General features: G+C 44.7%; 1 protein-coding gene across 2 annotated transcripts in view; it reads right to left on the bottom strand.

Moving 5' to 3' along the window:
- Nucleotides 1–25,555, bottom strand: part of zhx2a (zinc fingers and homeoboxes 2a) — a 37,281-nt gene that overhangs the window by 10,898 nt on the left and 828 nt on the right. For both annotated transcript variants that reach the window (XM_080501188.1, XM_080501189.1), the window contains exons 2-7: nt 5,550–6,068; nt 4,458–5,177; nt 1,902–2,114; nt 645–893; nt 328–543; nt 78–162 (exon numbers count right to left, since the gene is read on the bottom strand). In XM_080501188.1, the coding sequence (XP_080357314.1) occupies nt 78–162; nt 328–543; nt 645–893; nt 1,902–2,114; nt 4,458–5,177; nt 5,550–5,651 (1,585 nt within the window). In that variant the 5' untranslated portion in view covers nt 5,652–6,068. The remainder of the gene's footprint in view (nt 1–77; nt 163–327; nt 544–644; nt 894–1,901; nt 2,115–4,457; nt 5,178–5,549; nt 6,069–25,555) is intronic.

The raw sequence follows: 25,555 nt of genomic DNA, 5'->3' as shown, positions 1-25,555 counted from the left end.
AAGAGATTGGACCAATGTTAAATGCGCTCAATTCAAAGACGCCTCGACCCGCGTGTGGAGTGCGACCGTTCACGCACCTTTGAGATTGAGGAGCCTCTGCTCACTGAACCACTTCTTGATCTCGCCTCTGGAGAGGCCGGTGGTCTCAATCAGCCTGTAGATCTGCCACAGAGCAATACATGCAGACAAGAGACAGCTGTGGCTGCAGAAAACGCAAAGGCTTCAACATTGAATTAGAACACAAAAAAACAAACAAACCGTGTTTTCCGTCAACTGTGTCACCCAAAAAAAAAAAAAAAAAAAATCCTTTCACTCACTTAATCTTACCTCATCTTCCTCGGGGAAAGGACACTGTGTGTAGCTGGACCTCAGAACCATCAGCTGCTCGGCCGTTTTGTTGGGGTCCATTGTGAAATTCAGCACTTTGGGTGATGCCAGCTTGGAGGGGGCCGCGGGCGCAGAGATGGTCTGGATGATGGAGGGTCGTTTACTCTCCGTGGCGATGGCGGGAGAGGGCAGGGGTCGCTTCAGAGACTGGGCCACCTGCATGGAGGCACAGCTCAGATCACGCGGCCAAGAAAAAGAAAAAGAAAAACGAGTGCGCTAGCACGTTAGCACACCTCCCGTGCCCGAGGCCTTCGTACCTGGCTCGTCACCGTGAGCGCCAGCGGGGCACACGTGACGGTGGAGCCGTTGGCCACCGGCGTCAGCACCAGGCTGGTCTGGCCCAGGAGCTGACAGGGGAGGGACTGGAGGACGGGGGGCTTGGAGGCCGGGGTGTGCGGCGGCTGGTTGGCGGACGACTTGGAGTTCAGCTGAGGTGTGACCACGGTGAACGTCTGAGGCACGGAGGAGATTGTACCGTTGAACATTTTCTTCCTGGCTTCTTCCACCTGTCACAGAAGGAACGGATGCTCGTCATGTTTATAACCTCGAAATTGTGGTTAAAGCAGGTGGCTTTACTCATATATTCTGAGATTGCCCAATAGTAAAGAGTTTTCTTTGATAATGTGAGCAAAAGGAAAGACGTAAAACTGAGGAAATTGTACTGCGAGTTCACTGTTCTTAATTAAATTTGCTTTAAGAAAGTATCTATAGTCTCTTTGATATGTTCACCATGTTTGATGGTTTTGTGGCCACTTGCAGGCCAGTTTAGGCCCACAGGCCTCGTTTGACACCTGCAGTAGATACTTGGGGGTCCGGCTTTAAATAGCAAGCAAAGTGACAACAACATCTTGGCTGACGCCTCAAATTTAACCTGACATCATGAGGGAGGGAGAGAGAGAGAGAGAGCATGTAAAACAGGGTTGTTATGGAAAAAACAACAGTGAAACTACAAACATTTGAAACAAGATGGAAACAAGTGAAGGTAATAACTTATTACCCGTTATTCCTTTTTTTTCAGAAACATTTCGGTGCATTTGAAGGAATGTCTATATGTATATATTTTCTTATACTTGCTGTATTTCTTTGGTTTCAGTTTCAAAGGTATACTGTACCGAGTTAAAGATATGGATCTTTAAATGTGTTGCTAACAGACATGGACTTGAGATTGTGTACATTTGTTGTTCTGTGTGAAATGAATACGTAAAAAAAAAAAAAAAAAAACATGTCACCGATGCCTCTCCCCGTCTTTTTAGTAGTATGCTCGTCACTATCTATTATAGCTGTCTGGTAATTGAAAGTAAAATATGTTTAGGTGGTAAAACCCGAGCAGATGTTTCATAAAAAAAAGCCGATTTGCTTTTATGCCGATAGAAATACGTTTTTTTATTGCCGTCATTATGTTTTGTGTGGAGATTATCGCCCAATTTAAGACGCCGAACGGTGGCGAAATACCAGCGCCAGTGCATCGGGCCGAACGTGAACGGAAGCGAACGCCCGAAGTGGGAGTGACGCACCTCCTCGGGTGACCAGCTGATGCCCTGCTTGAGCCGCTGTGTGGTGAACCACACTTTGATTTGCTCCTCCGGGTGTTTGGAGGCGGCGGTGAGCCAGGACAGCTCCGCCTGCGTCGGGTAGGGGAACTTGTTGAAGGAGGAGATGAGCGTCAGGTTGTCGTCCAGGGAGGGGTTGTATTTGGTGGTGTTGAGGGGCACTGCGATCTTCGGCACCTGCGAAGAACACAACGGAAAACAAAAAAAACCCCAATCAGTAACGAGACCACAAAAAAATCTGCCTTATGAATTAATAATATGCAACTCTTTGTGAGAAAAAACCCCCCACAAATTCCAGGAAAGCTAAATATCGAATCATGATTATCTCATTCCTGGAACCTTTTTACAGCCATCGATTCAGCCTTTTGTCAGTAAAAGACAAAGGAAAAAAATAAATGGTATCATGGTTACCTGGCCCGACTCGTCAGATAGAACTTTACCGAGTTGGAGGCAATTAGTTTGAAAACACCAAACCGGCATTGGAACTTTTAATTGGATATAAATTGCTTTCGAGGAAACGGTGTTGGGATCCAACTAGAAATAATAACCAAACAAAATCTTTGTCAGGCTTTGTTTAAAAAATAAAAAAAATAAAAAAATGAATTCAAAGTGGCAATTTGATATCTTGAGAAATCACCTTCTTTCTATTTTATTAAGTCTTATTGATGCATGGTGACCCATACATTCATACGGGACAAAGAGTCTCACACCCTGCTCTAATCTAACATTCCTCTTTAATATTGATCAATGACAGAACAGGGTTACCGTTCACTATAATGCAATTTCAAGGCAATGTAATATAAAACAACTTATCAAAATTCAAAGAAATGTTGTATTGTGGATATTTTTTGTGCAATTAGTACAGTGGGATTTGCATCTTTATCATAATCTGTGTTGGTCCAACGTCCAACAGTACTACATTCAGGAAAGTGCTATTAAAATGTTTCTCCTGCAATAGCCACTAGGCAGCAGTGTTGTTATCCATCTTCTGTCATTTCTTCCACAGAGGAAGTTGGTGAGACAGGAAGTCAAGCCAAGCTGTGCTCCTGAATAGGAAAACTCACGGCTGTGGACATACAAATTACAAATCTACGGGTACGTCCCAATAGTCACTCCTATCGCCTTTCCTATCCACTTTTTCTTAACCCCCAAAGTGGCGGCCATGATAAGGAACGATAGAATTCCCAATAAGCTGAGGAAAGGAGGCTCAATGCTTCCTTTGTAACCTCCTTTAGCCGAGGAAACAGTGATGTTTCCTTTATAACCTCCTTTAGCCTAGGAAACACTGATGTTTCCTTTATAACCTCCTTCAGCCAAGGAAACACTGATGCTTCCTTTACCAAAGGAGACCAGATCATGCTGCCCCACAATTCCTTGCGGCGACAACATTCAAAGGGACCCGCTCATCCGAACGTTCAGGGAAACTCATGATGATTCAATGCAGATCATGTTAAGTTACCAACGCAATAATCCGCCTTGAACAATTTTAAATAAATCTAAAACCCAGATCCCAACAATGAATGTTTTGCGGCTGTTGTAAAACGAACACAGTAAAGTTTCTGTGCAGCCTCTTCTCAGTCTGCTTGGTTATTTAATCACCCGGCAGCCGTTTTAGGTCCTCGTAGCCTTAATTTCAATTCAAACCTTGTGATTATTAGAGATCATATCAGTGGTTAGAGGCACAGGGGAAAGCATTATAAATGCACTCTTTGTAGTCCATTTTTGGGGAATTTTTTTAAAAATTATTTTTACCACGGCAGACGTCACTAATCTGCTCCAGCGGCGGGTTATTATTACATCACCTAGCGGAAGCGTGGCCGGATTGTCAAAACGACGAGATCGCTTTTTCCTAACTCCTTTAGGAAGCCTCCTAACACCTTTCCTGGCTAAATCCACTGTTTATGTAGCGTAAGCCCCAATGGTCATGTTTGCACGACAACATTTCAAATGAAAATGCTTTGCTTTTGCATTTTCGTTTTATAAACGGTTTGTGTTTACACGTCAATGTTTGGAAAACGATGTCTGTTTACATGGAAACGGCAGAAAATCTGAAAGATTTGTCGTTAGCATGCCAGGTCTTAGGTTGGCGCCCTTTGTTTTTTTGAAATGAAACCATACACACGCGCATGGAGAACAATACTTCATAAACATTAACGATGGCTAATATACGGATATTCATTAGGACAGGCAACCAAGTCGGATTGCTATTCTGGTTGACGTTTAATTTTAAAGCTAGGAGAATGTGGACTGGGAGTCACGACACTCTGGAGGCCGCCATTACCGTTATTGTCCATCTGTCCAACTGTCCAGTAGCAGAGTTTTCAAAAAAAAAAGTTGCATTTTCCCTCGTTTACTCATCTTTTTTTTAACGACAGAGTCGTAGCATTTTTTTGGGAGAAGTTCCACCTTGGAAGCCAAATAATGCCACGAGAGTTCTGCGTTTTCACTTTCACTTTCGACACAGTGGTGTGAACGGAGCCTAAGCTTGCAGCTGACAGTATCTCATGCGGTGCTCCTCACCTGGGTGTAGTTTAGAGGCCGCTGTAGGGAAGGCATGATGTGAGAAAGGCCGTCGGCTTTGAGGAGAGTCGCCTCGGGGATGATGACCGTCCCGTTCACGTTGAGCGCCGTGATGGGCTTCTTGGAGAGATCGGGGGCCAGTTTACCCAACTGACACTCAGTCCGTTTGATGTCCGACGACGACACTTTGGGTTTTCCCATCTTGACCGCTGTGGGCTTGCTCGGCGGCAGAGAGCCCAGCTCCTCGGCTTTCCCCGACGCGGCGGCGGACGTGTTGTAAATGACCGCGCTGTTGCCGCAGCCTTCTATTGTCTGTTCCAGGATTGTCTGGCTGTTCATCTTGATGCGCTTGAACTTGAAATTGCTCTCCCCCGGGTGACACCGCTCGTTGTGCTCCGTCAGGGTGTCGAACTTCTTGGTGTTGAAGTTGCAGACGGCGCACAGGTACAGGGGGTTGAGGATGACGTTTGGGTGGTTGGCGTCTACGTGTTCTTTAAAGGTGTTGAGATTCTGCGTGGAGAAGGGGCAGTATTTGCACTCGTAGCCCCCCTGCTGTCTGCGCTGGGACTTGGACGGGTCCGGAGGCTCTGCTGCTGGTTTGTCGGGAGCTGCGGGGAGGTCCGTGGCCTTGGCTGTTAGATCCAAGTCCATAGCTGGCTCTGGCTGTGTTGGCAGATCGGTATCCATAGGTCCCGTCTGAACGTGGTTTTCTGTTGTTGTCTGGCAAAGGATGAGCAGAAAGACATTATAAACAGCCTGCAGACATCAAAACACGACTTGAATCATCCACAAGATCTACGAGTTCAAACGCGGTATATGCCCACTGAGCAGCATTCAGACTAAAAATCAAGCCAAGTCTTTTTTTTTTCTTTCTTTTTCCTGAGGACAAGATGAGAATGATAATGACATTTTTGTGCAAAAATAACAAAAATCAGAAGTTAGAAACCTTTCTGTTAATAGTGCAATCAAAAGCTATTATCAATCCCGACTGCTACAAATTGCTCCTGTTTGGATTTGTGAACACTTTACCACCAGGCACGCCATTTTGTAAAGAGATAATTTTTTTTTTTTGTTGACACGCCGCCAGTGTACCTCCATCCGCTGCGTCTCCTCTGCGTCGTCATCGTCCAGCTCCACCATGGTCTGCTCTGGCCGGATCATGCAGGGAGTGGAAGCCTTGCGTCGGCTGGACATGATGGCGGTGGACGCCGTGTCCGTCCCAGTGAACAGCACCCCCTCGCCGCGTGCTTGCGCTTGGCCAGCGAGCGTGTGAGGGAGGCTATGGCTGAGGCTCCCGGGATGCACAACTAGGGTGTAAAGTCTCTCCGGCGCTGACGTGAAAGTCGCTGGGGTTGCCTCGGAGCAGAATGCAGATAACGGGCTCGGGAGGGGAGGCGAGCGGCAGGCCCTTTTTCCAGGATTGGACTCAGCAGCCGAGGAAGAAAAGAACAGCCCTCCCCTGGGGTAAGATCAGCGGATGCAGAGAGAGGAGGGCAGGGAGAGGTGAAGGTCTGGTAGCGAGGAGGTTGTTGTACCGTAGACTCGTCTGGCCACGCTGACAATGTCAGCTCCAGTGCTGGCCGAGCTCCTGGAACTGCATGACAGGATTACCTGGAGGGAAGGAGACAAGAGGGAGAGCAAGACGGATTAAAATGTATTATTAATATCAGAAATTTGTGTTTCAGGTGTTTCTTTGATGAAAACGTGTGAAAATAAAGACTTAAGCCTGTTTAAGTGCACCACAACTGTAATATAATGTTCCTCTGCATAAGAGCGAGTAGATGGACAATAACAACGTTTGTCTCAACAGTGTCATGACTCCCAGTCCGTATTCTCCTGGGACTTGCTAGTTTTATAGTCGACAGTCACTCTTAATAGCAATCCAACACCGTCATCTGTCCATACGAAATCCATGCACCCGCCATTGTTAATGTCTATCGCATGTTGTTCTCTGTGCACAAGTGTGTGGTTTCATAACATGAAAACTGCATCATTTGCAGTGTTCCTGCCTCATCCGTAGAATCGGACGTCGTTTTAGAAACGACGCTATTTCAACGCAAGACTTTCCTGAAACAATAAAGGGTGAAACGATGCGTTTTAACTTGAAATGTCGTGTAAACAGGCCTCGGTACAAGCTGCTCAATTCACTCAAACCCATTTAATATGGAAATTACAGGGCAGTACTTGCACCCTTCAAAAATGCCTCTGATAATGTGTAACAATCAGCTCCCGATAGGCCAGATCAAGAGCATTTTGAGTTATTTACTCCCATCGCGCCTGGAGTCGGTGGGGCAGCGGCTGGCCGGAGAGCAAACGGCAACAAAAAAGGCTCCAAAATGAAAAAAGGCGGCAGATAAACAAAGAGCACCGCACAGCAGACAGACTACATGTGGCCAGACTTGCAGTAAGCACGCTGCATTTGAAAAGAACCGAGAAACTGCAAAGAAAAGTGTAACGTGCCTCGGCTGAAATGTTGTGCAGGCAGCAACCTATTAGGAGCTCACTGCGGTGAGCTTAAGAGCAAAGGATGACCAGACACTGGAGGGTTGGAAAAAAAATAAATAAAAAAGAGCATTTCATTGCTTTAACGAGCATGTGTGGTTCCGTGCCGACACCAGGACGGGAAACCAGACAAAAACTAAAGCAGAAAGCTTTCGACCCTGCGGTGAGTTGAAACTTTAAAATGAACCTGGAGTAAAAAAAAAAAGCTGAAAATAATTGAGAGAAAAAGTGCATAAAAAAAAATGTCAACCCAATCTGGAAATAGTAGTGGGAAGTCTCGAGTTATTAATTTCATCCAGCCATTCACAGTTTAATGAGAGGATGCATCCTAGTGCCATTTAGAGCGTGGGTCTTACCCCAAGATGATTTTGTTCCATCACAACATTTTACAGATGTCTCCCAAATGCCTCACAAGTGGCGGTAGTATTGATAGATGCAAAGAAACGTCTCATGTAATCAGTGTAAACAACTCGATGTGCATTAATCCAATCTGGAACGCAACCAGATCCAAAGCCCATGCAAGAGAAATGCTGTACAAGTTCATTTAGTCTAACTATTACATTCAAATGCTTCTTAAAACTCTTTTTTTTTTTTTTTTCACAGATCTGGTGACGACTGAGTGTTGAGCTGAAACACTTCCACTGCCAATATTATAAATTAAAACACTTCCAAGTTTTTCTGTGGGGGGGAGGGGGGGGGGTCTGTGGGCTTATTGTTAATTTCTTTCTCTCTGTAAAATCATCTTTGATGATGATGATGAATCGTTTCTTCTGGTGAACACGGGATGATGTTGTCAATTAACTTGATAATATAATTTAGAATAAATGCAAGCATGTGAACCCAATAGGATTTGATTGTTCTTTTCTTTCGTGTTGAATTTCTGTACTTTTGCATTTACGGAGCATTAATCCATCGCACTTCAGTCTGTACTGCACACGTTGATCATACTACTGCTGAGAAATTTGCAATACGTCTAATGTCTACTTTTTCTTCCTGTGAAACACTAATGTCTTTTTGAAATATTTGGTTGTATTTATGTTCCCCTGCTACTGTGCATATGATGCACGTGCTGTTCGCTTGATGTAGTGTAGTAATTATACAGAATCAAATATCACTACTCATCGGTAATCTTTTAAGGCAAATTCACTCATTTAGCATCTGAAATACAACAACTTTTACTTCTGTGAAAGCTGAACATGGAGACGGTCTTCAAGTTTTGCATCAGTCTTGTAATAGCTCCACTGTGGAACTCAAACAAGAGCAACGGCTTGTTTATGTACGAAAACAGAAAAAGTTCTCTCACAAGATAAACTAAATGACTGGTAATATGTTCAATACAGGAGTTGCCATGTAAAGCGATGAAGTGTGCTTACTAATAATTAGAATAAATTCACACGGCGGGAAAGAGTTGACATTTTATTATTTCAAGCTTGACTAAAGTGCTCCTCTGGAGTCTATTTATGTCCAGTTTGATAGTGTGGCTTGTCTGCAAATGTGTGCAACTGACAGGTTCCGCTGCCGTCGCTGAGACAAGTTGTCCTGAGGAATATTGACTGATCATAAATCAAATAGCAATGCCGAGAGGGAAAGGAGTGGGCAACCACAGATAAACCAGCTTCGCATATACATCCTTGGTAAGAAGATGAAAACAGAAGGCTGACTTATGTGGGTTTTTCATCAAGAAACGGCAATTAGTAAAAAGCCGATGGCGGGCGAGCAGGGGAAACTTTTCAACACAGATATTTTAACAAGTAGAGAGAGAAAGAGCGTTTAAAAGTCAATTGATATTCTGGAGGACTGGCGCTGGAGCTTCATACTCATATTCACATGAGTAAAAATCAAATGAGTCGATGCGGCGGCGGCGGCACTCCTCTATCAGGATGTAATGAGCTTCCATAAAACCAAGTAAGCGCTGAAGACGAGTTCGGGATTAACGTCGTGCGTGGACGACGTGGCGACATCGCAGGTGAGCATTTAAAAGTGTGCGACCTTCAGGTCCCCCCTCTCCGTCAGCTCCGTGGCTGGTTGTGATAATGTAAAAGTGTCGCACGCTTAAATTCCAAGCCCCTCCGACAGCCGCGCATTCATCAAAGGGCTCGGTGCCCTTCAAGGCCCGAACGCTGTCACGGAGCTCGTCGACTCATTGTCCCGAGATATCTCAACTCCTCAAACAACCCACTGAGGCGTCATTAGAATGCAGGCTCATTACCATGGCGTCGCTATAGCAACTGTGGACGTAGCGCTGTAGTCGAGTGGCAGCTACATCCGTGACAGTGACAGGGGCTGTATACGAAGGCGTCACTCCGCAGTGTGGGACTGTGTCTTAAGTGTTGTTTGGAGCGACTAAAAAGAAGATTCTCTGGGTAGGATGAATAAATACGAGTCTGAGTGTGTGTGTGTGTGTGTGTGTGTGTGTTTCTGTGGCCTGTGACGGTACGTTCCTGCAGGATGTGTGCGTGCGCTGGTGCATTTCTTCCCGGAGCTTCTTGTACTCCACTCACAGAGAGCGGTTGGGGGGGAAGGTCAAGGAGCACTCGCGAGGAGGTGGCTCGACTTCCACGGCGCGAACGACACGAGAGCAAAAGACTCCCCCCGCTCCCAAAATCCCTGAACTCTTCTTGTCGCCGCTCTTGAATCCAGATTGCATTTAAACACCGGCGCTCACAAAAAGTGTCAGAGCCACGGCGGCGGAGTCGATCCCATTAGTGTGCCACTCAAGTCTCCGCGGCTCTCGAACCCGGCCTTCCCTCAAAGATCCAGACGTGTGGCAAACATCTGGCACGCGGGAGTGGGAGATGCATCTGTCAGCTGCATGTGAAGTGTCTCTTCACGTGGCCTGCCCAGCTCCCTGCCGCCTCGCTGCTGAAACAGCCCCAACACTTCAACTGTGAGCGGAGTCGAGGAGGAGAACCGCGAAGCCGGAGCTGGACTTCTACCTCCCACTGCTGTGAGGAACCCACACAAACTGAGCGGAGACGCGATGAGCAATCCCATTTATGCAACATCTGTATTAGTATGTTATGGCAACTTCGCTCGGCAGTTGCTCTGCATTGACAAATAGTTTCTTATTGAAGCTCAGTGGATGGAATCTGATTCTGGTTAGCATACTAACAAAGTGCATGCTGAATCGTTTCTTAAAAGAGAAGTGATCACAACCAGTGTGGTGCAACTGAAAATCAGTACTTGATTAGAGCCTCTTTACTTTTTTTTCTTTTTTCAAAGGGTAGTGCAGTTTGAATGCTCCTGGGAATAATAAATGCCAGCAGCCAGGGTTCATCCAAAACTCTTTAGAAATGTACTTGAATCACATGAGGAGCCCTTTTTCAGTTCATATAGAACTGATGGCAAGAAAAACATCATGCTGGTTTTTGTTTCCTTCATTCTCCGTGTATGAACCTGCCTTTCTCTTCATTGTGAAATTAGAAAGATGTGTTCGTATGCATTGTCTTTTGCTCTCTCTTCTCTGTGCTTTTAAATCAAGATTCCTTCTTAGAAATTAATGGGGAAGAGCATTGCCCTAACCCCCAGATTCTTCACTCATTAACGACCTGGTGAAGTTAGACATCAATTAAGATGCTGTAAGCCACGTTTACACGATGTAGTAAGCACGACATGCTACGACAGTGAGTGGCTGCTGTTGGTCGTTTTTGTTTGGAAAACACACATGTGCACAGAGAACAATATGCAATAACCATTAACAATGGCGAGTACACAGGCACTCGTACGTACAAACAAAGAAGCTATTGTTCATTTACTCGCTCTTGTGCAGAAGTACGATTTACTATGGTGGTGGCGGCATGCACAGTAGCAGCGTTTCCACCGTCTGCATGGCGACGGAGCACAAGCGTTTCCAGAAAGTAGCGTTTTCCACCGTTTACGAGACGATGGAGTCTTGACCGTTGTCGAAAAAAGTTGCAACGAGATTAACAAGGTGATTGTTCTACTAGTAAGCAGAAGTTTAGGGAAACGGTAACTGATAACGCCACTATTTCCATTAATTGCACAAGCAGTAACAAGTAACGAGATCTTTGAGCAGAAGCCAACACACAAAGAAAACTTTTACACACCACCTTGCACAATGCAAACACGAGCAGGTCTGCAGTTTGAGTCGCCGCAGTCAAGTTGAACACGTGTGCCGGCGGCCTCAGACAAAGACAAGCGCCTGTGTAATTACTGACGAACACAGAGGGTGCACCGGCATCGGCGGCCTCTTCCTCTCGCTGCGCTATCGTTTCCAGCGGAGGAGGGAGGGGTGGCGCTCCCGCTGCCTCGGCTCGGCACTCGGGGAGCCCTGAATGCCATCATGGGAAAAACAGAAGAGCGATTAATAACCACGGCGATGCGGAGCGCGACGCGGCAGTCACTCAAACTTCAAAATAATACGTTTAAGACGGCGCTGCGGACGGGCTTCTGTGTTTGTTCTTTTTAGACTGAAAATTAATGAGACTGTCTGGGGTCCTTGAAAGAAGATATTCTTCTCGGTCTGAGCTGCGTGATTACTTGGCTGTTAGACGTCTGAGCAGAAAAGAAAAGCGCCGGTCGGGCTGTCTGGAGTTTCCCCACGTGACATCTTCGACTTCGCTCTCAACGCCCAAAAATGTTAATTAATGGCGGACTCTGAGCTCGGACCTGCCCGCTTTCATAACCTGGGTCAAACGGTCAGCCTCCCACCTGTTCGTTAGTGTGTGTAACCTCGCCGGCCCGTCAGCCTCGGTGTGCAGAGCGAGCTCGGCGCCGGAGCCACAAACTCCCCACTGTCTGGATGCTCATTAAACTTGTATGAATACTCAGCCTGGCAGCCCCTTTGCCTGCCCGTCTGTCTGTCTGTCTGTCTGACTGTGGTGCATTAGATTTGCGGAGCCCTCCCTTCCGAAGGAGTTTGGTCCAACGCTGCCAGGCAGTGAATGCATTTATCAGCCGTGGCAGTAATCAGTTTAAGCGACACGCAGGCATACATACTGGGAGAGAACACAGGGGGAATCACTACAAATCCAGCGTGCCACTGAGCCTGTCTAATATATGAAGACAGACAGATGATCTAATATGACAGAAACATAACGGCTGCTATATGGGAAGGACATCCATCCAGGCGGCAGTGAGGAGGGAATGGCGGTGAACAGATGAGTCACAGCAGCACGCTAAACTCGGCTCCTATTTCTGGGTGTCATTAACGTAATCTCAAAGAGTGGCGGGGGATAAAAGAGTCTCAGATAGCGCTTACAAAAACTGGCAGTTTGGAGAAGCGGTGGGATCCTCTGATTGCCCATGTGTTTGGTCGAAAAATGATCCATCGGGAGGAAATGATCCGGCTGCCACCTTGTCAATACGTGCACCTCTGGCTAACCTTGAATGACGCAATCTTACATAAATGGCCAGCTATAGGAACTGATACAGTAAGGTACTCAGTACCTCAGGTAATAATGTTGTGTAACGATATATATAAAGTTACATAACAGAACCAAACTGTGCAGGTGTAGGGGATGTTTGCTCTGTAAAACAATAGGTCTGAAGCCACAGCCCTCCACTAAACACGATGCAGCCCCAACAACTGAGAGAATCTAACAATAGCGGCAACACGGCCAACGAGACCACGAAGAGTCTGCGGGCGTCCAGTCGCACAACACAAAGGCGTCTGAATGGCAACCTCGGCAGTTCCCGCACTTGAAGCCAAGCATGAAGTACAAAACCAGCCAGTCGCACTGGAGCACAAAAAGTAACCAGCATGCCTTGAAACCACGGGCCGTCCCAAAAACGGACCCGGAACAATGACTCCACTTTGTAACTTTGACGAAAACTCCAAAGCTCAAATCACTCATTATCGTAGGGCGAGAGCACGAGGGAGTGCGCTCGCCGCCTTGCTGTACTGGGGTGTGTTCTGCCTCCTTCGCTCTTGTTTTTGGAGTGCCGTTTTCCCTCCTGACTGCTCGTTCCACAAGTCAGCCACTGCAGTGAGAGGAGGACAACGTGCGTGTGTGTGTGTGTGTGTGTGCGGACAAAAGCAGCACCACCATTAATACAACGTGTCCCAACAGGAGGAGGGGGGGGGAGAGGCAGGATTTCGGACCGTCGCAGAATTAATTTAAATCTCATCACGCGGCTCCTCTAGAGCAAAGCAAAGTGCTGCACTGTGAGTGCCTGCTATGTTCTGCATAGCAACAGAGCAGCGCTACTTTTGCTGGGCTGGTACAAAGACTAAATGTGGATCCAGACGACGGCTTTTTACCACATTTCCAAAAAAACACAGTAACTGCTTGATGAATTTCCGGCAGGACGCCAACTGATACAAAGCTGCAAGACGTAACCAAAAAAAAAAAGGACATAATGTACGAATAGCACGTTTAACGCAGAAAGGTCGAGTCAGTAATCAGATTAAAGAGTTTCTCAAGCAATTATTCCAACAGCTCAAATGAACTGTGCCGGTTTTCGGGTAGCAGACAATTTTTTGGGGGACTTAACCTGATTTGGGATGTGGTTCATTCCAAATCATTGAGTACCAGATGTGATCGGAATCCCTCCTGTCTGTAACCCGTCGCCATAGCGATGCTCAGGAACGTAACGCAGTGACAACTCACCTGACGACTTCTGTACATTATCAGTAATGTTTCAAGTCAATTTAGTATCGACTCAGCCGACATTGCATCTCAAGTAAAAAGGTTGAAAAAGTGAGCCAGAATTCAAAGTTTCGCCTGATAAAAAAAAAAAAAAAAAGAAAACATAAGAAAAAATATTCTGATACCTATTCTAGAAGTGTTTGTTTTTTGGGCGGTGCGGCGCCAAGTCAACCTCACACTTCGTATGACCTGCCACTGGATCCACGAAATGCAACCGGATGTGTAGTTTTTTTTAGGTTTGAATGCTTATTTTTGTTCTCTAATAGAAAACTTGAAAAAAGAAGAGTAATTGTAGTGGTGCGAAGGATACACCGATCCACCTTTTTTCACTTCGGATTCGACCCAGACACCTGAATTTGGATATCTGCCGATAAAGTTATTATCTATCTATCTACCAATACTATTCAGATACCAGAGCCGTTTGGTTTAATATCCTTATTGTTGATTTTATATGAGGTCATAATAAATCCCTCTCCACAGGAAAGTATGAAATGTTACAATGCAACTTGAGGTTCGTATAAGGAAGAAAAGGAAGCATTCAAACCATTTTTGACAATTGGACAATGTGGGGGTCTGTGTGACATCATCATCATCTCATAATAAACTCATTATATTTCTAAAACCTCAGAATCACTTTATTAATCCCTGGGGAAATTATTTAGCAACGCAGCACAAACAGCAGAGTTTCCTGTTTTTACGCGATTGGGACTATTTTCACAGTTTTGCGTGGCTTCACAGAGGTGTGAATCCCCTGCTGACAGAGTGAAGGAGCTGCTTTTCGTCGCTACTATAGTGCCGTTCTTCTCGGCGAGCTGAAATCCATTCCACATTTTGTAACCAGCGAGCCAAGCAACTAGCAGGGAAATACTTGTGGACTCATTTCAGCAAGAGTAAATCAGACGAGGCTTCATGGATCGGAAATATGCGCAGGTCGGATCGGAGAGTTCCGATCGGTGAATTACGTTGGTATCAGAACCCGATACCGATATTAGATCGGATTAGCCCCCTCCCCAGTACTGCTTTCACATGGTATTTTACCCACGACAGTAATGGGCAACACAGTGGAGCCGTGACGGGAACTGTTGCCCCACAGGAAAAAGACCCAGTTCCAGTTCTATCTAGGAGGCTATGTTGTCCCGGATCCTGAGCAAGTTTCCTCTGGGTACTCCCATAACGCAAAACCATAAATGTCATGTTATTGCGGGCTAAAAATTGGGCTTATGTGTATATTGATGATGGAATTAATACTTGTCCAGTCCACACCACGCCTTTCGCACAAAGTTAGTTTGGATATGTTCCTGTTCAAATGTTACCTTGATGAGATTAGAGAATATTATAGAGGCGTACACTCCTCGTCTCGCAGCAGCTCAAAATACCTGATTGTAGAAAGTTTTCTGTTCCAGTCCCTTATGATACTTCCTCAGATTTACACATGCTGAAGCAGAGATACTTTGCAGATCATGATATCACTATACAACATCGGAAAATGTATTAACCAGTTAACCAAGCATTTGCATTTTTTTTTTTTGCTAACTATTCGGGAATCTACCCCGGTGACTTAACTACCCGACCTTAATAGGCGTGTCTATCAGGCTTATATCTCATTTAATCCAATTTAAGTTGGAGTGAGTCCCTTAACAAAGAGAGACACACAATCTCACACACACACTGACCCAAATGTAGAGTGATACACTAATGTCAAATGCATGTTTTTCCATGCTTAAAACACACACACACAATGGGATTGCTGCTCAACAAATATATTTGAATAAAATAAATATACAAAGCAAACAAGGTTAACCTTCGTACATAATTTGTCAACAACAGCTCTTAAAGTGCAAGCAAACTGTGTCACTTTCTTTTTTATTAAGATCAGCACTCCCCCCCCCCCCCCCCCCCCCCCCCCCCCCTACTGCATTTTCTTTAATCTTCTAAAGTTGCAGGGACTTCGGCGCCATCGCACAGCCATCAGCTTTTGTGACAAGTCGCCAAACTTTCATGCAGAAGTTCTGGGAAAGCGGCCTGCTCTTCACTGCCGCGACCTTATTCGCTCCAAGACTGTAGGAGACACAGTGGCCCACATAGCGCACCGCTGCGAACATCGTCAGGGAGGACTCTGCTGCATTCCATCAACAATCTCGTCTTCTATTCAATCCGTTGTGCACAGTTTCTCTCGCTCGCAACGTCTTGCTTTGGAATCACCGCGCTCTCCCCGGCACACGTGAACCGACTGCACCGTCAAACGCACACACACACACACACACACGAAAGGGCGAGCTATAAAAATATCCAGGTGTCACCCACTCTGCGGCTGATGGTCGTGTTACTATGGTAACGCCGTAACCACAGGAGAGCATGCGTGAGTGTGCGCTTGCATCCAGGAGCAGAAACCCTGCAGGGGTCAATGAGTGTCACTACGGCAGAGGTGTTCTAAAACCCAAATCGACTTTCGCTTTTCTGGCGCGATGTTTTGTTCAGACTGGGGAAGCAGCGACTTTATACGAGCCGCAAACAATTTTACGATGACAGAGCTAGAAATGTTAAGTCTGACAAACTATGTCTTCTGGCACAACTTTATCACACGGACAGATGAGAGAGCGTTACCTTCACGGTGCCGTTGACCTCTTGAATATTTCCACAACCAAACAGTCAGTTGTTGCCCAGCATTGAAATCAAAATGAGCCGTTTCACAAACGTGAGTCACGCTACGGCAAATCCAGGCTTTGGTCAGCCTTGGCAGTCAGAAATGTGGCCGGCGCAGACGAACGCCAGTACAACATGACCTTGGTGACGAAGGCCCACGCGTCAGTATTTGTTTAAAACGGGTGGCGAGAGCCGGGAAAGAAACGCAGTTGGGGGCATATCGGGTCAATGTTATAGAGTTAGGGTCAACTTTATGCAACATCTTTTTTTCCTCGGGATACTTTGCTCATCACTTTACAAATCATGACCTTTGTCACCATAGTGACCCTGTTTCTGACCGTCTTTCATGGGGAAGGTTTAGTGTTGGACCTACCTTAACGTTTAATATGTTGAAAAAAAAAAAAAAAGTTCTCATTTACTATCTTGTCACAAGAAAGCTCTGTTTTTACTTTTCTTTGTTTTTCACAACAAGCATGTATTTCCCAGTAGTGCTACCAGTGGAATCGAACTGTGAGTAGAGCAAAGAATAAAATTCCAAAGTGTTTTTCAAATAAAATTCAATAAAACTTCCCTATGGCGGCAGTTTGTTTTCTACAATTCAATAACAACTCTTGGTTTCTGTCCATTCAGATGCCGAGCTTTGATTACGGAGAGGCAAAAATCAAGTGTAGGATGGTCTTCTCGGTCTCACGGTTACTGACGCAAGTGAGGCTTTGTTCGAGACAAAGAGAGAGTTGGAGCCAGCTTAACAATTCATTTTTTTTTCTGGCCGAGAGCCAGTCCTTCAGCAGTAAACAACCATTATGGTCCGGGTCAAACATGACTCTTTCCCAAACTAGCGCTTGTTTAATTCTATTTTCAAAACAGCAAAAAGATCTTTTTTAGGGCGCAGACACTTAACCAAGAAATAATATCTACTTTCGGAGTTATGACAGTTAGGATGAAGGTCCCATAAACTCAGGTTACCACCAAGACATATGAGGGTTATTTACCAAACTTTATTCCAAAGTTTACCACCCTGCATGTAATCACATCGCAATATTGTAAAGGCGATAAAGGATTGGTATTAAGTAGCTGCTTTACGTGCATGAAAAGGAGAGAGGGGTTTTTACCCCCCCCCCCCACCCCACAAAGTCCACAACAGAGAACCAAAAGAGTGCTTTGTGTTCGATTTGAGCTTCTGTGTCCCGTGTGGCTGGATTTCCCACCCGTCAATCTCTGCCTGCCCTGCAGTGGGTGTGGCCTGGGAGCCGTCCTCAGCCGACATCTCATTGGCCATTGGCTGATGGGCGGGGATGTCTCTGAGCTCCGTCAGTGGCGTGACGTGGTGCAGTGCAGAAGGCCTCCCAGGGAAGCTCCCTCTCTTTTTCACCCTGCTCCCTTTCTCACACACAAACACACTCACACACACACACACACACACACACACACTGCACACACACCTTGGCCGTCTCCTGTTTCTCATTCACGCTGCTCAGACATTCTGACTCTTGTGTCTTCTTTCTGTTCTTTGTCAGTCTTGGCTCACTCAGTGTCACCCGCTCTCTCTGCGACACCCCTCGTTTCGGCTTGAATTTCCAACACGTTAAGCACCGTAGACGTGCATTCAGGTGTGTTTATCTGGGCTTTCCAAGGGAACTATCCGGCGACATCCTATCAGGTGCACCATTTCAGACGCCCGATCGCTTCGGGGGACACATGAAACTATTGTACACAAGAACAACGCTATGACCCTTTGTGTGCTTTACCTGGAAGTGCTGCTGCTGGGCCGAAGACTTCCAGGAATCCAAGGTGAGTCATGAACAACTGACGATGAGAATGATTTATATGTGATGCTTTCGTTTCTCTTACTCAGTGCCATTCAATTGTCTCGCAGAATCTGTCACAGCACACATACTTTCTAAGAATTTGTTGATTTCATGCTGCCGCCTCCGTCTGTCCCCACGAAAGTCCTCTCTCACGACCCCATTAACTGTCCGCTGCCCTCCATCCCGCGCTCCTTTCCAGCCCCACCTACAGGTGATGAGCTCATCTCCACGGTTGCCTTAGTCACCTAACAACACGTCTGAGGAGCCGGCGGGGAGGAGGACCCGAGCCGAGAAGCAAACCCACGGCGTCGGTGCCGTCGCCACAGAAAGCCAAGTTGAACACGGCTGGCCGAGATGACAACAACCTCCGTCCCCCAGCCGGCGATGACTCATTCCAGAGCTTCACCAAGAGAATGGACGGCCATGACACAGTGCAGGACTGGATGCTGGAACATGGATGTGTGCAGGCGACGCACATGGTGATTTGGAAATGCTGTTTTAAGCCACTGCAGGTCATCCGGGGCGACTCTAAAAGTATCTGGTAAACATCGGAGGATGTACAAACATACGGCCCAAAAAAATTAAATAAAATGTTTGTTACAAATGTGAATGTTAAAAGAACATGGATAGATCACGGAAGTGTTTGATCATCAGTAAGAGTTTGGATTAGAGCCATCGGGATGTGCAATGGTGGGAATCGAGGGATCTTAAACACATCAGACGACGAGAGCTATAACTTGATATTGAACAATATCATGAAAAGTAAATCCTCGTACGCTAAAATATAAAATACTTCAAGCTCCACAATTTAATGCAATGACAACCTAAAGATCCGCCAACTGATTAAAATGCCTGATATGAACTTCAGAAATCCAACAGTAACACATTTATATAACGCAAAGGAAACCACATTTGTTTATCAAAAGGGAAAATAATATTTTCCATCCTTGGCCACTGTGTCTTACAATCTGGCCTCTTTAATTAATCCAGAGAAAAATCCAATGAGAAGCTAAGCGGAGCTGTGCGCTCAGTATTAACTCACCTGCTACAGTTACAATGACTGAATGACAAACCCTTCTGAAAAAGTCTGAACTGTGTTTTTGGTAATTAACACAATATGCAGTCAACCTCACTGTACTTCAGTGTATTGATTTTGTTTCTTACTTCCAACCAAGTGATCCTTGAAACATGCAAAATGCTTAATCACTGCAGCACCACTCCAATCAAGTGCCGAATGAAATCCAGAAGGCAGAACCGTCCATAAAGTTACTTTTTCTTTAAAATAATTACATTTTGTTTACAACAAATCCATCTCATGGCACTTTGACAGAACACTGAGTCTTTCTACATTAGCTTTAAAAAAACACATTTTGTTTTCTAACAAAGGACCACTGACATAATGTCTGATCGAAAATACCAACGTAAGTGTTCTATTTACCACATCATAACTGATTCTACAAAGTTGTAACGAAGAGTTAAATGAGAATTAAAATGGAGATCAACATTTCCAATTCTTCCAATCCAGATTTCTGTCTAAGTCAAACAAGTTGGGACAGGACTAAAAACAGGTTCGAAGAAAAAAATGGACAAACCCAAATGACAAGAAGTCAAGTCAAAGTCAGCTTTATTGTCTTTGAAAAATCCAATGAGAAGCTAAGCGGAGCTGTGCGCTCAGTATTAGAAGGAGCATTTCTGACTATGTTGTATTTGACTCTATATAAATAAATTTTAATTGAATTGAATTGAATTAATTGACTAATTTGGTTCATTGGCAACATTAGAACACACCTTTAAATAGGATAGTCTCTTAGATGGGCGCGTGCTCACTAATCTGCATCTAAATATTGTGTAACGATTGACAGATTCCAGTAAATACAGTGTCTTGTATGATCTAATATTCAGAGAAGCTGAAGGTCGGATCTAACTCTTGGTAATTTCATGTTAACCAGACACGTCAAAAACAGGCATGATCTTCCAATGAATTCTCAGGAAAAACCTCCAGAATTCAATGTTTGTGAAGTTCGCTATGCAATCCATGAATGCGAGTGAAAGTGGCATCATGTAACGGCCAAAATGTGAACACATCCCAGAAACACAGTAGTCTGAAACCTGCCAGTGAGCCTGTGCCCCTACTGTTTTTAATGCATCTGTATGTACTGCCAGGTGACCTCTCCTGCTGCACAAACATCTACCTATGGGTACCAATAAAGTCACCTTTGACCTTTGTCGTCTCTCACCAATTCTCTCAGGCAAACTGTTCTACAGTTAGAAGTGTCAAAATGTGAAATTGCTCCTGGAAATGGTCGACTTTGTGTCGCGCAGACTGAAGAAGAGACGAACTCTCCAGCTGTGGACAGAGGGCAGATCAGAGGCCTTCGTCTATGATTGTATTAGTGTCTGTTGAGTGGGCAGCTTGCACACCTGGAAAAGGCTCAGTCAATGCCACGAAGCACGTTGAGATTCTGGAACAACATCTCTGTTAAGGGAGGGCTTGCAATATTTTAGAAAAGACAACGTTCAGCCACATTCTGCGCCCACCAGCACAGCTTAGGAGAACATGAGTCTCGGTGCTGAACTGGACATTCGCCGACAGAAAACATTCGGTGCACCGCGAATGAAATACTCAATAATAAAAGGCCCAGAATGACAACATGATCCCCAAACTCCAGAAACGGGTATCCTCACATCCCAGATAGTCACGGTTAAAAGAAGACTTTATCAGTCTTTCCGTTCCTGGACTTTCGGAGCTATGCACCGATTCACATTCTCGCAAAGAAAAAAGCTCTTTGAAATGATTAACCTGGCAACACAACTGGAGACAGGACTGTCGTCTGGATTTAATTGGAAAATATCAGATGTCCTTATTCAATAAAAGTGAATTATCACAAGTAGGTTACGATAATATAGGCATCACCTGTAACCGTCTGTCTTCTATGTCTGCTTTGTTCCAATGCCAACCTATTAAGAACTTATTATCCAAAGCAATTCAACCTTTTTCAAGTCACCAAGGTTCAAACACGAGGGAGATACAAGGCTGTATATTATTCATAGATACCACCACCTGTTTGCTTCTATTCATAACAAAAACGAGAAACCGGATTTCTCAGCAATAATTTATTTACCGGTAACTTTTTTTCTGCTTTGAATTTGCAGCGATGATAACATGAGTAAAACCTATTTTGGGAGGACTGGCACATGCAGCACATGGTGGCGAGATGGTCATCAATGACAAATCACATTAAACTCTACCGAGCTTCACTAATCGTCAGAAAGCACAAGCAGCCTCAGATCTTCATGTCGCGATGTAACTGGAGGTGTGATTTTCTGTAAACTAACTTGACATCTCGACTGTAAGACAAACACACCTTTGGCTTTGTTTTTATTGAGAACAGCTTCTGTACAGACTGTCTGATTTAATCTTTCTAAACAAAAAGACATTTGTGTTTCCTCTCAATTCCTCAATTATTCTGACACCGATTCCTCATGTTTTGCGATTTTTTTTTTTCTTCCTCCCTTTCTTCTTGTCTTTTCACTAAGCAAATGTGACAGAAGGGTGCCCTGTTCATTTTCCACCCTCTGACTGCAGTAAATGAATAAAACGCCTCTGGGAACGAGCGGAGCGGATCAGCTCACAGCTGGATGTTTTGGCTGTGACATTCTGAGAGGTCACACTATATCAAGAAAAGAACTCTACAGTTGGGCAAGATTGGGAGAATTTGGCAATAACACGAGGGTAGATATCGTTTTTTTTTTTTTTTTTATCACTTCTACCAAGACGCGCGTCTCACTGTAAGCAACCCCAATGATTTCAGGCTACACTGAGCATGTCTCCCCTCGTTAGAACGGCTTCCTCTTAATGTTGCCGTTACCGTGCGGTGCTTGCCGGACCAATCGCCAACTCTATGGACAGAAAGGTAGGACGCCGACATCTGTGCATTTCTATAATCCTTTGAGCAACGCTGAGGATAACAACCACCCTCCCCAAATAAATAAATAAATATAGAAACACAGGAGGACTTAATCTTGCATCTGTCAAAACTGTAAAAAACAATTGGGTAATGCTGTCCCATGTACCTGACAGTGGGCAGCAATGGGGTTTTTAAAATAATCTTTTATATTCCCACTTCTTTTCAGAAAACTGACACTTAATCTGTTTGAACATGCGAAACATTGATAATTCAAAGGTAAATCATGTATCAGTTCATATTAAACACGGCTATGATCCACAACAATCATTTCCTACATACTAATAAGACCCATCACAGCCATGTTTTTTTTTTTTCTTTTTCTCCTCTCCCTTTCTTCAACATTGTTTTGCTTTGCTCCGCGACTCGTCGTACGTACAGTCGCACGCTTTCATCAACGGGAAAAAGCAGGTAAGTGCGCTTTGATTGCAGAACCACCAGCAAAACCGATCTGGCTGTCATTCCGAATTATTCAACATCGTCTCCCATTTGGCAGATCACAAGAAAGGAACCCCCCATGTGAAGAACAAACGTGAGCCAAATTTCTCTTCACATGCAAAGAGCAAGAGTGCGTGGCTTTATGAACGCAGCCAAGTTTATCCCCAGAGGAATTACAGTAACGGGTATGACAGGAGGGTTAAACTGCTCTGTGATCAGAATCACTTACATCTTTTTACAGAGGGGCGGGTGGATTTTGGGGGGGGGGGGTTTGATCAGACAAGGCACAGAAATACAAAACATCAGGTCATCGCAGTGCTGAGAGAACATTGTCTAAGGATGACGATATTTTACAAGATGAACACCAACAGATAGAAGAAACAGCATCGACAGCAGATGGAAAACAGACCCACTGTTTAATTTTAATTGTAAAAAAAAAACACAACACAGTGTTGTGCCAATTACTCTTAAGAAATGTGTCAATGGCCTTTTGGTTGACATCCCTGATCCCTGATGCTACCACCCCTGAATATCCAACCTCGCAATCCGGTGGTACTTTTTCCCTCACCCACACTATTTACGCCACGCCTATGTTACGACATGTTCAAGTCAAACATGTTTATTCCCTTTGCACAATACAAAACTGAAGAACAGAACCCAGACACGGTGCGGCTTTAAACGTCTTCAAAATAAAAAACTGATACACTGACACAATTCAACCGTCTCCAACTGAACCTTCCTCATATAGTTTCACAATCTGTGGCGCCTGATTTAATTTGTTGTACAGAACAGTGTATATGTGTGTGGCAGGCGGTGGCAGAGCACGAGGAGCCGAAATCTGGCAGGTGGGCTGACGCTACATGGATTTCGGTATTCGGCAAGAGCTGGAATACCGCGCGGGCCATGTGAAGAAAGGATTATATATTTAACATATTTCTACATGAACAGCACAATAATTTACCATTTGTTGCAGAGCTTCTCGTCTCCCTCTCATTGTGTTAGTTTTTTTTTTGAAAGGGTTAGAGTGCAACAATTAAAAATGTGTATTCTGCACAGCACTGAACGTGTCAGAAATATCTAACTGATTTACGAAGGCAGTAAACATTGACTCGATAGTCCCCACGGTTGAATGAATAACAGGGGGAAACGCTGTATTTTACTGCTCCACAGTCAAAGAAAATGTATCAGGCTTCGATCGATATCTCAGATGACCTGAGGCATTTAGAGCGGACTATTGGATGGTGTTTAAATCTGTAGTCGGTGAGGGTGTTTATATCCAAAATGGCGTGGAACGCCTCTTAAAACAAGTTGGGAACACTTGTATCTATAAACAAACTCCCGAGGTATCAGGAGGAAAATACTAAAGGTGCCAAGCGGTTGCTTTTGTGAGGATATGTGTCTTGGCATCTCGTTATTGCGTTCGACTGTGGACGTTTTGATTTAGAAGCTCCTAATTTCGTAATGACACCGTCTGCTATTGCGGAGTTCCTGAACCACTGGGCCGTGGAGCGTTACCAGATTGTAGATCATTCACCCACACCGCACTCACGCGTTTCACTCAAGTTTTCCCCACGCATTCCCCACCCCCCTCTCCAAAAATCAGTCCACAAAAAAAATGGTTCAGTCCATGGTGAAAAAAAGTGGCAGAAAACAAAAAGGGCAAATATATTCTGCAGGGTTTAGACTCCACGGGGTCAAACTCATTCTAGGGCCCCTTCACGTGACGTTTTCAAGTGTAAACGAGAAACTCCCTGTGCGTTTTGGGTGCAAGGCGACACTGAAAACGCTCCTGAGACAGGACTGTTTGAAACAACTGTTTGAAAACGCTCTGGCTCTGTATCCGGGTAGACGGCGGACATGCTGCAACCGCACATGAGCAGCGAGGCCATAGTAAATAGTTCTTCTTGCACACGCACGAGTTAGATGGATAATCACAACAATGACACTCCAGACTGTCATGACACATTCTACTGGGACTTGACAGTTTCGTGTAATAATAATCCAACTTCCCCAACTGTCTGTGCATTCGCCATTGTTAATGGTTATAGTGTATTGTATTCAGTACAAAACAACCAACCACACCAACTCACGGCCTGGCATGCGAACCGCATGATTTTCAGGGTCTCTGCTATACACGCATGATTTACGACAGTGAAATGACAGCACAATAATGAACGGACATGCACAACTTCACACGTTTTAGAACAGACGCACGCAAATGTGATATTTTCCAAGTACAATTTCAACATGAGGCCAAATTTAAACGAGGCATCCTGCTGAAATAGCTCTTTAAATACTGTTGCAACAAAAAATGCAACAATATCGTGACTATATGCATTTGTACAGTCGTCTCACGGGATGGAATCGAAGCTCCGGCGGGACGGTTTTGGTCCACAGACCAGACAACTGACACAGATTTATTCTCAACTGACCTGGAATGTTCAATGAATGTTGCTCGAAATGATCTACGTCAGTTATGCCAAACACATTTTAGTTCATGGGCCACAAGCGGCACGACATCATCTTGAGTGGGCTGGCTGGCTGACAAAGGTCGTAATAACCTTTATATTTCAATTTAAAGGCTTTTTCTCCATTGTGGCGTTGAGTGAATATATTTTGAAAAAGCATATATCGTCGCGTAACCAGACAATTACTACTGAAAATGACTATTGCTTACCAAGGCTTACGATCTTAAGGAGAAGTTCTGGTGCGAAAGGCTCCAGAAATGAAATGTCACTTCCGATACTGATGCAACTAAAAATTCAACAACAACTGGACTATATATCTTTGCACAGTGTCTCATAGGATTGATTGGAACCTCTGGTGGGCCGGTTTGGTCCCACAGACCAGATGTTTGACACAGATTTACTCTCAACTGACATGACATGAAACATTCACCTTATCTAAAAAGGTCAGAGACCTCACAGAGAGTCAGATTCAACTTTATGCCATAAAAAAAACAAACAAAAAAAAAAATCAACGAGAAGCCAGTGTGAGATTATACATTAATGCGTGGGAATTTTCTGCAATTACTAATTTATATATAATCAAAACACGCCCTGTGTTTATTATTCAGCAGTGTGTGTGTATGTGTGTGTGTGTGTTGATGATCATCCAGAGTGTTTTTCTGA

Source organism: Blennius ocellaris (genome assembly GCF_963422515.1).
Source record: "Blennius ocellaris genome assembly, chromosome: 8".
Lineage (NCBI taxonomy): Eukaryota > Metazoa > Chordata > Actinopteri > Blenniiformes > Blenniidae > Blennius > Blennius ocellaris.
This window is presented reverse-complemented; position numbering and strand designations above follow the sequence as displayed.